The sequence below is a fragment of the Corvus brachyrhynchos genome, unplaced genomic scaffold (assembly GCF_000691975.1).
Source record: "Corvus brachyrhynchos isolate BGI_N302 unplaced genomic scaffold, ASM69197v1 scaffold136, whole genome shotgun sequence".
NCBI lineage: Eukaryota > Metazoa > Chordata > Aves > Passeriformes > Corvidae > Corvus > Corvus brachyrhynchos.
The window spans coordinates 7,028,149-7,043,268 of record NW_008239080.1 but is presented as its reverse complement, the minus strand read 5'-3'; the positions used below and the strand labels follow the sequence as shown (position 1 = coordinate 7,043,268).

General features: G+C 39.6%; 1 protein-coding gene across 1 annotated transcript; it reads right to left on the bottom strand.

The window, feature by feature from the left end:
• Window positions 1-2,858: 2,858 nt before the first annotated feature.
• KLHL31 (kelch like family member 31) lies at window positions 2,859-15,120 on the bottom strand. The gene is made up of 3 exons (XM_008637637.2): window positions 14,916-15,120; window positions 11,461-12,664; window positions 2,859-9,676 (listed from the first exon to the last, which is right to left on the bottom strand). The coding sequence occupies exons 2-3, from the start codon at window positions 12,630-12,632 to the stop codon at window positions 8,944-8,946; spliced, it is 1,905 nt and encodes a 634-aa protein (XP_008635859.1). The 5' UTR covers window positions 12,633-12,664; window positions 14,916-15,120; the 3' UTR covers window positions 2,859-8,943.

Below are 15,120 nucleotides of genomic sequence, written 5' to 3'. Positions count from 1 at the left end.
ATTTACTGTTTGGCTCAGGATAATCTCATACACAAATTTAACACAAAACAAAAGCAGTCTGTTCGATTTGGCTGTTTCTAATTAAATTCAGTAGAATTCTGACCCTACTCAGTTATTCTCACATCACTACAGAATCACAGAGTCACAGGATGGGTCTGGTTGGAAGGGACCACAGAGGGTCACCTTGTCCAGCCTCCTGCCTAAGCAGGATCATCCTAGAGTACGTGGTACAGTATTGTGTCCAGATGATTCTTGAGTATCTTGAGTGAGGGATACTCTACAGCTTCTCTGGGTAACCTGTTCTAGTGCACAGTCACCTGCACAGTAAAGTTCTTCCTCATATTCAGGTGGAATTTCCTGTGCTACACAGGCATTTTACTTATAGAATACATGGTGTCCTTCAAATGAAAAAAGAGTACATAATCTTGGGTAACATTTATCCTATAAGCATTCCATGAAAAGAAGCAGGGTACCAATTTATAGGCCTCTACATACTGGGTTTAAGTTGCTATACTGAACACCATAAATCTATGCAAGACCTAGAGTTAAACTATGGATAATTTACAGAAAACCAGCTGTCTCTAACTAAATATTTCAGTCGTATTATTTAGCTGTTTTTGGAGGAAAATGATGACATAATAAGCTCTGAAATATAGCTGCAATACAGAAAAATAAGTTTTCCCAAACCCTTAATAAACAAGGCAAATATTATAAGAAAGAAAGGATCCAGATAGTTTCTACTTTAATCCATGTTTACCTTAGTAGTGCTGGCAAATAATGCATTTTTCAAGACTTGCTTACAATATTTTCACATAGTTTAATTGTAATTGCTGTCTTTCTAGCAGTTTTTACAATACAGTCTGGCTTGGCTCCCCAAAACCATCCCTGAATTTTGAAGCAAAATCGTCCCTTTTGTTGTGACATAATCATCATCACTACCCAAGGCAGCCAGGACTAGTGGACATACCAGCACACACACAGGTCAGCCATTCACTTCTGGACTGCAGTGTGGAGACTAGAGGGGCAAATAGATCCCCTTCTCCAGGCTTGACTTAGTGGCCATAGCTGGACACCCAGTGCCATTTGAAATGCTCTTCAGCACCAGGGCCATCTGCACAAGGGACATTTAGACAACTGAGTCCTGATCCCCAGACTTGATGTGCAGGTAAGCACACCCACAGGCACGCAGTGGCTTTTCAGGTGCCCTAAGGAGTCCAGCTGCTGCTCCAGATGAGCATGGGTCCTGGTTCAGAGCCAGCAGGCTCACCTGGCTGCCTTGGCTTACCCAGCTGTGAGCAACCTGGTTAGAAGAGGGAAATTGCTGTACAGAAGAAATTATTGGTTGAAAATCATGAGAGACAGAGGTCTGCCAGCCTGGGACTGCGAGGCTGAAGACTAGGCCTGGGAGCCACAAGCATTCTTGAAAAGTGCAGCCGGGGACCTAGAAACCAGAGACATCCCAAGGAACCAGAATAAGCGCAAACCCAAGAGACTGTAATGACAGTTTACTGTCTGAGAAAATGGAAAACAACATGGGGATATAAAATTGCTGTAAAAAATCAGAAAACAGAATAATCTATTGCCTGTTAGAGGTGAAAAATAGAAATTAACATCATCTATTAACTGCTCAAAGTAGAATCTCCTACACACACATCTCTCTGTTATAAAATGGACTAAAATTGTCTCCCTCTGAGGACTTCCCAGCTGAATCCCACGTGAACTGTCCACTCTCTTGGACTCAGTGGGAATGCTGGTTGACTCAAGACTCTGTGTCAGGGATCTGTTTTGAAGGGAAACTGTCTGTTTTCTTACTGCTTAGGTCTTTCTTTCTTCCCTTCTTTTGGGGATGGTTGGGTGTCCCCTCCAGGATCAGTTTGTTCCTCCCTTTTGGGATGGTTTGTCTTCTTTAAAAATCTGGCTAATTTGCTGACTGTAAATATTACATATATTAAGCATATTTGCTGTAATATTATTGTTGGTCAGTTTGTTTCACTGGTAAGCTGCAGTAATTTTAATAGTCCATGCCTACTTGGTGGTTGCTGTCATCGGGTGTACTACCATACTGTTTGATGCTAGTATTGATTGACACCATACTATTGACTGATACTGTATTATTGATTGCTGATAATAATTGTAATAGATTGACATATATTAATTCATACTCACTTTATTAATCTTCATATTAGCTGTAATAACTATCGGTATACTTGCTAGCAGCAATTTTTGTGGTAATCTGTAATAAAGTAGAACATTTTAGAGAATAAAGCCTCTGTGTCCTTGTGTATTATGGAATCTTAGGAACCCAGTCATGATCTCTGCACAGCTACAGGCCAGGTAACCCTTCAGGTTGTGACCTATAGAATCACACTTTGAACCAAGTCCTTGGTGTCAAAACACAGGGAGCAATTTTTGGTATCTCAAACCCTCTCATCTGTGGCACAAATTAATTTCTCTTCAGAATATGGAATAAATTTTTTCTTGAAATTTAGATGTTTTTATTTTTGGTACTGTTACCCATACAGTCCAAATGAAAACATGTTCAGTTGCTAATCAGACATCTGATTTATCATCACTTCTTGTTACGAATTTTGATCACAACAAAAGACTGAAATTCATGGTTAAAAAGCAAGTTGTTGCCCTTCTAATAAAATGGAAAAGAGAAAAGTGGCTCCAGTGTCACATTGTGCAGCTTCTTGTGAAAGTGGTTTGACAGCCTGGGTGTAACAAACATTCCAGTTGGCTGATATGAAAGCAAGGATCAGCCTGGGGCTCAGAAAACAAAGCATATTTCAACTGCAACAAGGTGTTCATCAGAAAGACAGTCTCGCAGTTTCCAACTCATTTTAAAACAAGAATAATTTGTCTGTGCCATGTGTCAACAGTTTTATTTAAAGCACACAATGAAAAATACCAACATGCTGTTTTCCTCTTAATGACAACTTGCTGCACTACAAATTTCAATTTTTAAGTAGTAACATTCTCACATTACACTTACAGATTTTTTTCTGTTGTAATATGTTCCCTTGTGTTATCACAGTCCATCTTTAAAGTGTACACTTAGAAAACCCTTCTGTATGACCAATCTAACACCTATAAGCCAGGAAAATGCTTTATACAAATAATTTATATTTTTAACTTTTCTTGTCAATAAAGAAACTGCTAAGACTGCAACTAGAGTAACATCATCTTCCTTTCACAGTTCATCTAAATGTGTGTGTTCCCATTCTTACTAACAGAAATTGGCTATTCCTCATAAGTTTGTTAATTGCTTATATTGTTATTGAAAATTTTCATTAAGACAAGTATGTCTTTTGCATGGCAAAACTTATCTGATATTAACCAAATCTCACACGAGCTGTATAGAATTGCATGTGTTTTCCTTTATTCTTTAGGGAACTTCTGGGAAGAGAGCTCTGAGCAGGGTCACACTTGCAAATGAGCACCAGCAACTCATTTATTAACAAGGTTGTGGGTTTGATCCCCATACAGGCCATTCACTTAAAAGCTGGACTCTGTAATCCTTGAGGATCCCTTCCAATTCAGAATATTCTGTGATTCTGTGATGTTTCACTCTTTTTTATCCAGCAGGCATTTCAGAATGTGTCCTTTTCTTTATTGTGGCCACCAGCAATGAGATTTTTACAGATTCACAGTTGAGCTTTTATGTACTGTTCACATCTGTGCACCTTCTTCGGTGCTCTGATAGTCACTTAGTTATGGATAAGAAAAGAGGAACTAAAAGAGACAAGAGACCTTCCTCTCAAGGAGAAGTCAAAGTATAAATCTGTGCATTACAATGTTTTTGATTAATTATACAAAGCAGATCTTTGACAAAAAAGATGAGAAGATTCACGGTAAAAAGGTCAAGAACCTATAGTAGGACTATTTGCTTCAATTGCATTCTCTAAGCAGCTGAATTTGGACTTTGTTTACCCAGCTTGGGTGAACAGGTTAAAGTGGACTGAAAATTCAGTTCAACTGAGAATTGAAGTTACAGACAGTTGAAAATTGAGTTTTGCTTTTCATCAGAAAGGTGATGAAAATCTCAGTTATGGAACATAAGGAAAGCTGCTTATGGAAAGGTATGTGTTGAAGTAGGTACTTCTTTCCAGGACATTTTTCTCAAACACTCTTGAGGACTGGGAACAAAATCTTAAGTTTGCTGATGGTTCTAGGTGTCTCCATTTTGGCCTTTCCATAGCCTGGAGCACCTCCCATCCTTTGGAGTATATATAGGATTTCATTGAGCAGCCATTCCAAGGAAATACTGTCCTTACGGAGTAATTGAGTCTCAAAAAATTGCCCTGTGCTGGTATGGTAAGCGAATGATGATGCTGAGGATCAGTCTAATACCTTCATGTTGGCTATAATTAGACATTGATGTTTTCTACTCATGGATTTTGTTCTTATATTTTATTTTTCCAAACATAACTCCTTGTGAATAACTTCTGCAACAGAAGTCCCACTGAGTTCAAGAAGGTATGCAAGCTTGTACAAGCATGCATGTGACTGCTGGGTTTGCAACTAGAATTACCAAGCCCAGCTGCTACTAAGGAAAAACTGCTCCTAAACCCAGTATGGTTTGGTAAGAGCTAAAGCGGTAAGATAAATTAATCTAGGTTTCAGGATAATACAAATGTTCTTACTCAGTCATTTCATTCATTGCATCCTTTTTCCTGCAAGAACTGCCATTTAAAAATCTCAACACAAAGCACTTTTCAACACCTCATTGGGCTTGGTTGGTGCTAATTTTGCTTGCTTCCCTCTTTGAGGGATTCAAGTTTACTGGAGTCTTGACTGATCCACAGATGATCTTGCAGGTTAACTTCAAGAAGAGATTAAATGATCATGATCTCATCTTGATTAAGGACTAAACACCACATCTTCCTTTCAGCACAACTTTCCAAGAGTAAGTTCCTGCCTCACAATCTCTAACACACTCTTCCATGCGCCTAAACAGTCAGGAATAAACAAGAAAACAAACCCTAGCAAATTGCTTCACTCACAGACTGAAGAAAGCTTATTTTTCAGATCTGAATTTGAAGCACAGGTATTGACTATAAAATGCATAGGCATTTTATACAAAATTTGTTTTGTTTGGTTGGTTTTTTTTCCTACTACTAGTATAGCATTAAAGAAGATCCCTGTAGTGCTTTAACAATCTGCATCTCATACAGATGGAAGCCCTCTGCTCTACTTAATATTACTGTATACAGTACTTCCTTGTACTTTAAAACTTCTTTTTGGTATATACAATAGTTCAAGTTCAACTGAGATGTCGTTATTAAACATCTAGAGATTGATAATACGGTACCAGACAATGAAAGGACACCATCCCATAAAACAGAACATACAAATAATTTTCACAGTTCTAACAAAAGAAGGTCATACAGAAAAATGTCACAAATAGGTCAGTACATAGTATGATTCAACATAATATTAAGTCCAGCTAATAGTGTCACATATTAAGGGCCAAATCCTGGCTCAATGTGCAGTTGAAGCCTAAACAGATGCTTAGAGAAAAAAATGTAAAGCCAGCCTGAAATGTTACATTGTTAACAATACCATTTGTTAATCTACCTAAAATTTTTGGCCTGAAGTATGTACCTAACTTGTGCTACAGAAGGAACGCATGGCCAGCAGTATTTGGCTCCTGTCCTAGGACATGTCCTCATGGATTTGCCGTGGCCAAGGGCACTGGAGGCAGAGGAGCAGTCTTCCTTCTGGGTACGACAGTTTTATCTACTGTTCTGCCAGAATTTGGCCAAGAGTTCAAAATCCTGTACATCTTATTCAGTAGTCCCACTGAAGTCAATGGAACCTTTTTTTTTGTGAGTAAGATGAAAAGGATTTGGCCCCCAAAGTTTTTAACCCTTTAAGTAGTAAGAAGTTTCATTGCACTTAGCCCATCATTCATAAATAATTTCCTACCCAAAACCAAGATAGTTGTTGATGTATATGAAGTGCTGGCTCAAAACCAGGAAAGCATGCAGCAATGTCTGAGTATTCATAGCATTTTGGAACTGAATTCCTAAAGGGAAAAAGAGACACTTGCATATGACAATTCCATCCAGTGTCTGTTTGAGGCCATAATAGTTGTTTTTTCAATTCGTAAATACAACATTATGGATACCTTATAAAAACTAAATAACTACACCATGTATACTGTTGTAATTGCATGTGTACAGGTGTCTTAATTGGACTGGATGGATTAAAAAAAATTTACAAAAAAATATTGGAACAGATGGTTATTTCTAAAGAGCTTCCAAAATGCATTCATGTGGAACACATGGTCATGACTTGGGGAAAGAGAAATTTTTCTCTCCTTCAGGAAAAGCTTTTGGTGACTGGAATGGGCAAGAACAGAATTTTCATACTTAAAGTAATCTTACTCTGTTACTCTGTTCCACATTTGTTATTAATTTGAATTACATGGGGTAGAGGACAACTATATGCCAATTAAATGAATCAAAATATATATGACAGTGCTACTCTGACCACAAGTCATTGCAAGACAGTATATTCTAATAACACGCAGCACTCAAAAACACAATTTGAAATTTAAAATTGTGCAGACAGGATACAAACATGAGCCCTAAGTTAGAACTGGAAAACAGGACTGAGTACCATGGAGTTTAATCCCAACCAACAGAGTGAATTACTTCATCTCTAATACCATGTCACGCTCATCCTGATCCTCAATATACAGCTTTAACAAAGCTACAGACAGCTTGGGTCTTGAAAATGCTTGCCTCAACAACATCTGCACTGACAGACAATTTTATAGTGTTCCCTTTCTGCAAATGAGATAAAAATTTGTCTGCCTCATAAACATTGCTAAGAGCATGGCTTCTCATTGGCACTGAAGCCTGGAGGTGTCAATGATAGTCAATGATAGTCTGAGGAAATTGAATGTGAAGCCTCTATGAATTGGTTGAGTGAGCTTCTGCCCTTTTGGTTATATTAAATCATTTAAATTCCTTGTATTCCCTCCTTTCTTCCCAAAAGAAGGATGTAGACGTTTTGTGCTGAAAGCAGTCCTTTGGTATCAAATCCTCAGGGGACATGATGGGCTGCATATCCCTTTGGCTATGGGAATAGGATTAGGTTTCATGCTTACTTCCCCCACTTCATGCTGAAATCAGGAAGAAAAGTTCTTGGAAGGTAAACTAAGTTGGGTGAAGACTCCACTCTATTCACTGGGAAAACTTCGACAAAAAGAGCATTAGTCTAGCCTTTGGAATAATGTGAATGAAATCTCCATAAAAAGGGCTGTAATGAAGGCTTCAGAAGATGCATAATGGTATGCCCAGGAGAAGGTTACTTTGGGTGGTGTTGTGCCTACACCTGGGAAGAAAGGTGTTATCTCTTTGTTTCTACTAAGGGAGTTTTCCCATGATTCCTTGTTTTCCACACAAATTCTAAAGGGCAGATCCTGAAGTCTTTATTCCATCTGTGTTCCTCACTCCACTGGTTACTTGCTGGAGTAAGGCAAGGGAGTTTGCTCTGTGCATCTTCCCCAGGTTCAGATGCCATTAGTCCTTGGTGTCTCCTGGCATGAACTCAGCTTCCAGGATTTTCCACCTGGCGTGAGAGGGGTGTCTCCCTGGCATGAGGAGGAGGATGAGGTGATGCTCCTTGGTGTACATGGAGGTCAGGAGAGCCATCCAGCACCCAAGGTAGCCCTTGGGGCTGGCCCATAGTGCTTACAGGAGCTAAAGTATTTTGTGGATTCAGATCTTGAAAGCCATGTCGCAGCATTTGATATAGGAATTAACAGGTTTCATTGTGGAGGGCTGTGAGCCCTCAGCACTCCCTTGGAGGAGAGAGGCCAGAGCCCAAAAAGACTGTCCCCAGAGATAAGCAACCTTCCTCTGGGTCATGGTGACAAAGTGAACCACCCCCAGCATGCCTTGTTTCTATACGGTAATAGCCTGTACCCACTTTGCTAATTGGTTTCTACCCCACCCCCTGCCTTTCCCATAAAAAGACCCCTGTTTCTGCCCTGAGCAGGGTGTTGCTGGCCTTCCTTGTACAGGGGCTGCTGGACAATAAAGGCTTCCTCTATGGAACTCCCAAACAGGGCTCCTGTCTCTCTGTCCCCGAGTTTGTCTTGGGTGATTTTCCCAAGAGCTGGAATCACTTGCAGCAGAGAAGTTGCTACACTTGCTGAAATCCCCTGCTGCCCAGGGAGGCCTGCCACCGCCCCTGGAAGAATTGTTCCTTGCAGGATTCTCTCTCTAGGAAGGTCGTGGCATACTGGTGCTGACCAGCATCGGACCCCCTGTGATATTTCAGGCAGAAGATGAAGATCTTTTTCTACCTTCTGAAGGAGAAAATGCTTTGAGATTTTTTGTGAATACCCCTGCCCCAAAAGGAAAGTATGCACATGCTATATGCAATATTTTTGGTCTGCCTTTTTTTTTCCCCCTTCTGTTTGTGAAAATAGAAAATGCTTAGAAAAGAACAAAACTGATCAATTTTATGATGACATGGAACATTTCTGATCTATATTGAGATTTATTACTAGTCATATTTGACTTTCATGTGGGGTTCTGAAAGTGTTTAAAACTTAGTATTAAAAAGCCTCATAACAATCTTCTGAAGCAAGTTTATCTCAATTTTACAGGTAAGGAAACCAAGGCATAAAGAAATGAAATGATTTGCCACAGATGGTCAGGAAAAAGCGGCAAAGTCAGGAAGAGAATGAAATTCTGTGATTATGGGTTAACTCTCTGTTCCTGCTAAGAAAACTGATCTTATCCCTAATGTGCTCTTTCATGCCACCTGTACTAAAGTTCATGAAAACTGGCCAGTTTGCACTGTTAAAACATTTGCAAAGCCAATGATTTTTTTTTCCACATAAGCACAAAAATTCTACTTAAAGGGTTAATTATACTGCTGTGCTGGTAAACAGTTTTACTTATTGCTGGTTAGACCTGTCTAGATACTGACTGGGACAGAAGAGACTGAGCTGGCCCTGGACTCCCTTGTCTTAGTGTTGGGCATAGATATAGTACAGCAGGATACACCCACAGTGGCCTCAGGCAGCTCATCTTCCTCTGTCCATTCATTGAGATCTGGGTTATAGCACTGAATGCATTTCTTGTACTTTTTCTCTATTTCATTCCAGCCACCCACTAAGTAAATTTTCCCATTAAGGGTGGAGGCGCCAGCCGTGCTAACTCCGGTTTGAAGTGGCGCCACGTAATTCCATTGCCCCATGTATGGGCTGTAACACTCCACAGGGAGAACATCGACCCTTTCAGCTCGTCCCCCCAGCTGAGACCCACCCATGACGTAGACCCTCTCCAGGAGGGACACTGCGCAGTGCCAGCCCCTTGGGGTGCTGAGGCTGGCCTTATCCTGCCAGCTATCTTTGCTGGGGTCGTACATGCACACTGAGCGAGAGTAAGCGTTATTGATGTAACCTCCTGTGACCAGGATCTGGCCATCCACCACTGCGCTGGCGTGGCAGCACCGGGGCACCTCCAGCGGGGCCTTCATCTGCCACTGGTTAGTTGCAGGCACGTAGCACTCGACAGAGGAGAGGCAGCCCTCGGAGTTGCGGCCACCCACTGCGAAGAGGAGGCCATTGAACACATTCAGGCTGAAGTGGGTACGTCGCTGATTCATGTTTGCCAAGTGAATCCAGCTGTTGAAACGAGGGTCATATCTGAAAGGTTAAAAAAAGAAGGTCTTATATACTGTTCTGCTAAATTATACAGGACTCCTCTGCCATGGCTGCAAGAGCAAAGTTGCTAAAACTTTAGTTAGTTATTCAGCCTATCAAAAGTCAGCATAATGAAACTGGTATTCCTGATTAAATTTCCAGTAAATTTAGGTTTTGATTGGAGAAAAAACATGTTTGTATCATTCAAACCCGGTATTATTTTAATGAAGTAAATCTGATTCTTCTGTAATTTGATTTTGTACAATAATCTCCTTAGAGTACTAGGAAGAGATACTTTCAAGATACAGTAGAAATTTTAGAAGTTTCTTTGCAATTTACACCCACAGCAAAGATGTCTAAATTTACTCATAGAGTTTTTAAAAACTTTTGGTGGTGATTTATACTTGCATCCTCTTAGTGCTTTCTAAATGGTGAATATGCTTTCCCTGCCACTCACATGGAGTAAGTTTTATGTAGAAAGAGCATCTGTGCTTTCTAACACCATTCCTATCTGAAATAACATTCATTGTCCTTGACATTTAAATGAGCAACTCTGAAATAGGAAATGTCAAATTATGACTCCTGAAGATGCTGAGTGAGGTACATTAGTAGATGCACACACTTCTGTTGGATGCTAAGGGGACCAGAGAATCACATGAGAAAAAGACTATGGGAATGTAAATACTAATTGTTATATGTCATTCAGCATTGTCATCTGCAAGTCCACAGACATACTGATGTGACTTGACATGCTCACAGTTAAGGGCACAACGAGGATTCGCCCACCTCCTCCCTGCTACCAAGGTGTGCAATGAGCACACAGCTCCTTGTGACAATGTGAGGCATAGCTTAAAGGCAGAAGGTCAAGAGAGCATAACCTCTTTTATGTGTTATATTTTTCTGACGAAGTAGTTTACACAATAAAATTGATCTAGAGAATGTTCTTCATTCATGAACTTCATGTACTGGTTGAGGTCCTCAGGAGAAGCTGACTGTTCCTTCTGGGAGCAGAAAAGGAAGCACTGGTAGAACTGTGGCTGTGTAATGCCATTGCACGTCCATAGTCTTAGTAGATAAAAGTTTTCTCACCCCCAGCCCTTGTTTCAAGCTACTGTGCACTGCCAGCTTTCAGGCTGAACTATTTAAAAACTAGTACCACCCATGTGGCATTGCATGTTAGTGTATGCATTCTTCTGGCCATGTTATCACCAGTGCAGTCTCGGATGACTATAGATAGGAACTGCAGTATTTCAGAAGTGAGGTATTATTTGGGGTACACTGTAAAAGACAGTCTTCAAGCAATGGTACCATTGTTTCTAAACTCTAGATAATAATAATTAAAAAATAAAGGATATGAAATGCAATATAAAAGCTGTTGAAAATATGATGAATAGTGCATAGAAAGTGAAGCCTATAATACCTAAAAGGTGTTTTTCTGAACTTTCTGTGAGGTATCAAAAGCTTTCAAAAATTTGAGAAGTCTCCTTAGAACATCCCATGACTTCCTATTTATGTTCCTATCTATTTCCTCCACTTGGAATAAGTTTTCTCAGTTTTTCCTCACTTCTCAGTGTGCATATGTAACCATGGTGAAGTTTTTTGGAGAACTCCAGTTGCATATTTCTGCTCATTCAAAGTGTAATATAGAATAGCATCTGTACCTCCCCCACATTGTCCCCTTTCTCTTTATCCAAGTGGTCCATGTTGCATCACAAACCAGCTTAGTCTATCTACCTGCCTTCTGTGGAATACATACCTCTAACTTTTTTAAAGAAAGAGCCAGTTACCTGCAGAAATTGCTGACTGCATGCTTGGCTTGGTTCCTGGCATCATTCTGGTCTTCCCCACCAGCCACATAGAGAAATCCATCCATCACTGTGACACACTGATTAAAACTTTTAGCAGGCATTTCACTTAGCTTCTTCCATCCGTTTTCAGGATCTCTGTATAAGATGTCTCTGCTAAGAGACTTTTCTGTTAAAGCAGGGCGTCCCCCAACAGTAACTAAGACTCTGAAACCTCCACGGATCCTTGTTCTTCTGGACTGAAGTGTATTCTGGTGATAGGGAAGCAAGTGATAGTTCATGGCATCCACTAGGAGCTTATGGCAGTCTGCATCTTGCATCATTCGTGGCACAGTCTGAACGTAATTGACGAGGTCTTGAGCTGAGATGGTACCAAAACGGATGTTACTTAAGAGATTGGCAGCAAACTTTACTCTTTTTTGGTCAAATTCCAGCCATTTTATTGCAATCTGGAATGCAACAATTTCAGAAGGCAACTGCAAGTCATCATCTGCAAGAAGTTCATTAATCTGATCAAAAGTAAGTTTTAGGAACTGATCAGTTTCTGAAAATTCAATGAAGTTGTCTTTAATAAATTTGTGTGCTGCTTCCTTGGTTGTTTTTAGTCCATATGTTTCTGCAATATTGGCAATGTACATACAGTTCTCAACACTGATTTCTTGGACTAGAAAATCACAACACATCTTTGTAAGGGTGTGAATCTGTAGATAAATTGCTGTGGAAATGATACTACCTATTGTATAAAGTGAGAGAGTAAGTTTTCCAGTGTAAGCATAGGTGATAACAGTAGCTAGACCCAATGGGGACACATCATTGAGGTCCACCCTTTGAGTAGATGGATCTTTCTTTAAGATGTTGTGAAAGTATTCACTGCTTGAAGCCATCACTACCTTATGAACACTGAAGGATTTGGTTTTGGTACTGATAGTCAAGTCACAAAGGAAATTTTCTTGTCTCATTTTGCTTAGACCTTCCAAGAGGTTTGGGCAGTATGATGGGTCAGAAACCTCAGATGAGATGCAGCTGAAACCATTTCCTCCTTCCAAGAGTCCATTCAAGCCATTTAGTTTACTGAGGGGGCCATCTTCCACAATGATAGTTGTTTCATTGATATCTGCTTTGTTCTTTTTCACATTCTTCTTCTTAGGGGCCATGACTGCAATGAAATATTACAGCCAAGCACTTGCTAAAAATAAAATTAAACACCACAGTTGTGAAATTTAATAGCTATGTGATGATGCAACAAATCTAACCTTTGTCAATACATATAATGCCACAAAATCAAACACACAGGATAATCTGTCTTCCTAAATTCTAGGTTGTAGCATGGCTGCTTATTAATAACAATCAATACTCCAATTGTGAAGAATACACCCACAAGTAATTCAGTAATTCCTTTTTGTTTTAAATAACAAGGTCATAAATTAACATTCACCTATTATCACCACATTCAGAAAGTTAAATTCTCTAAATGGGTTTGCCAGAGTGTAAAATTTTGTATATATTTGTTTAAAACAGACAGGTTCTAGACCTGAATTCATTAGCCTGAAATATAGGAAAAATATGGGCCCTCAACTTTCCAATATAGGAAAAAATATGGGCCCTAACCTGTCTGTAAGGGTACAGACTTACAGGTGAGTTCAGAACTTGACCAGGAAATACTAAGACTGGGAAAAATTCTTAAAGAAACAAAAGTGAGATGAGACATAAAGAGAAAGAGGATTTTAATACGATGTCATATTGATTTTAGATTTAGGTTCTACTCCAAACTGCTTCCAGGTTTTTGTAACTTTTGATTTTATAGACTGATAGTGTTCTATTTCCCATGTCAGATGTGCAAATATTTTCTGCTCATAGCATACTTTGATTGCTTTTCAGTATCAGTAATTTGAAATCTATTTGAAATCTACTTTTAGGATTTTGTGGAGATTTAGGGAGAAGAGGTCTAACTTCTATTTGACAAAATGTCATGCAAACTATCAGGATGTGTTATTTTAAACAAGTTCTGCATATGTGAAGGTAAGAATCAGTCCCATACAGTTACGTTAGAACACATATTTAAATTATATGTAACAGCTCTAGGCAAGCTCTCAATGAAATGAAGAGCCAAATTTTGTCAAATGCAATGTGAGTAACAACTCCTAGTAACAAGGGAGTTACTTAAAACAAAAATATGTATGTGCAAATATACTTGAAGGAAAGCACTGATCTTCAATAACACAATTTAAACAGAATTGTGAAGATCAGCATTCAGTATATATTTTAAAACAATTTACACATGCTAATTTTCTTTGTGATCCTTGCAGTCATAAAAACCTGAACATGAAAAAATGCTAATTAATGATAAATCAAATGACTGGTTTATTGTAGATAACTTAATAAAAAGACTTCAGTAATATTTCAATCTAGAATCTCAGCACATCATTTATTCCTTAAGCACACAGCATGTAATAAATGGTAATATAATTATAGAAAGGAATGGTTGGTGCCTGTGAGCACCAGCAGTATTTGCTGCTGCTGCTGGGTGATGACCATGTGCAGAGCAGGCGAGGGAGAGGCCATGTGTGCCCCAAGTGTCAGTGTCAGCCTGTGCTGACGTGAGCTGTGATCCCTGATATGCCAGTGTGCCAGCGCAGGGGTCAGCTGCTGCCCGGCTCCCCAGCTCCGGCTGCATTCCAGGAGCTGCATCTGTTGAGACCTATCAGAGTCACCTCCCAGAATAGCAACCTCCCAGCAGCTTGCCATTTTAAGACAGGTTCACTGAAGGCAGAGCTGGTGTTTTAGTATACTTGGCTGTTTAATGCAACTTTTGTTGCAAAAAACCTATGATGTTGCAAGTGTTGCATATATTTGTTGGCATGGGAAAAAAGTGAAACAAAACTTTTGGATATCTCTGTCTGTTATACACATATAGCTTTGCATATGAATAGTCACAATTTTAAAGTTGGCGAGTGCATATTCTTTGGCAGCCGTATCTGTTGTTCTAAGTATTTTTAGAGATTGTAACTTAAAATTTCTAATATATGTAGCACTTAATGTTTATTGCCTCATTGCAGAGCTCATTTAAATGTGACACTTTAAGCTCACTGTTCAAAAATTCTCACTATCCAAAGCTTTTTCCTGAGAAACACCTTTTCATCAGCAGAAATTTCACAAGCTAGCTTAATGTACAAGCACTGTAAGTGACGGGACATGTAAACCCAGTGAAACAAATCAAACAATCCTATAATAAAACCAAGTTACTGAACTTTGAAAATCCTGGGTGATTTGGTCTTCTATAATTGTTTGCTTTCACCTAATTTATTTTAGCTTAAGTACCAGTCATGCCAAAGGACACTTGGGGTCCCCAAACAATGCATTCAACCAACCAGCCTCCCCCCCACTTTAAAATGCCACCTTCTAAAAACTATCAAAGTGAGGAGTTAAAAACCTCTTACCCTCCTCAGAAAGATACAGTCCCAGAGCTGTCCGTGAAAATGCCTCTTCCTTGGAAAATGCGAACACAAAAAAAAGAGGAAGTGTGGGGAAAAAGAGTGAGAAAGATCAGAGGCCACTTGGTAAGTGTCAGCTCACTGGTTTTCAGTGAGGCACTTTGCCGTCACAGTGAGCAAGAGACCGGAGCCTGTGCTCTGGTGCTCTTTA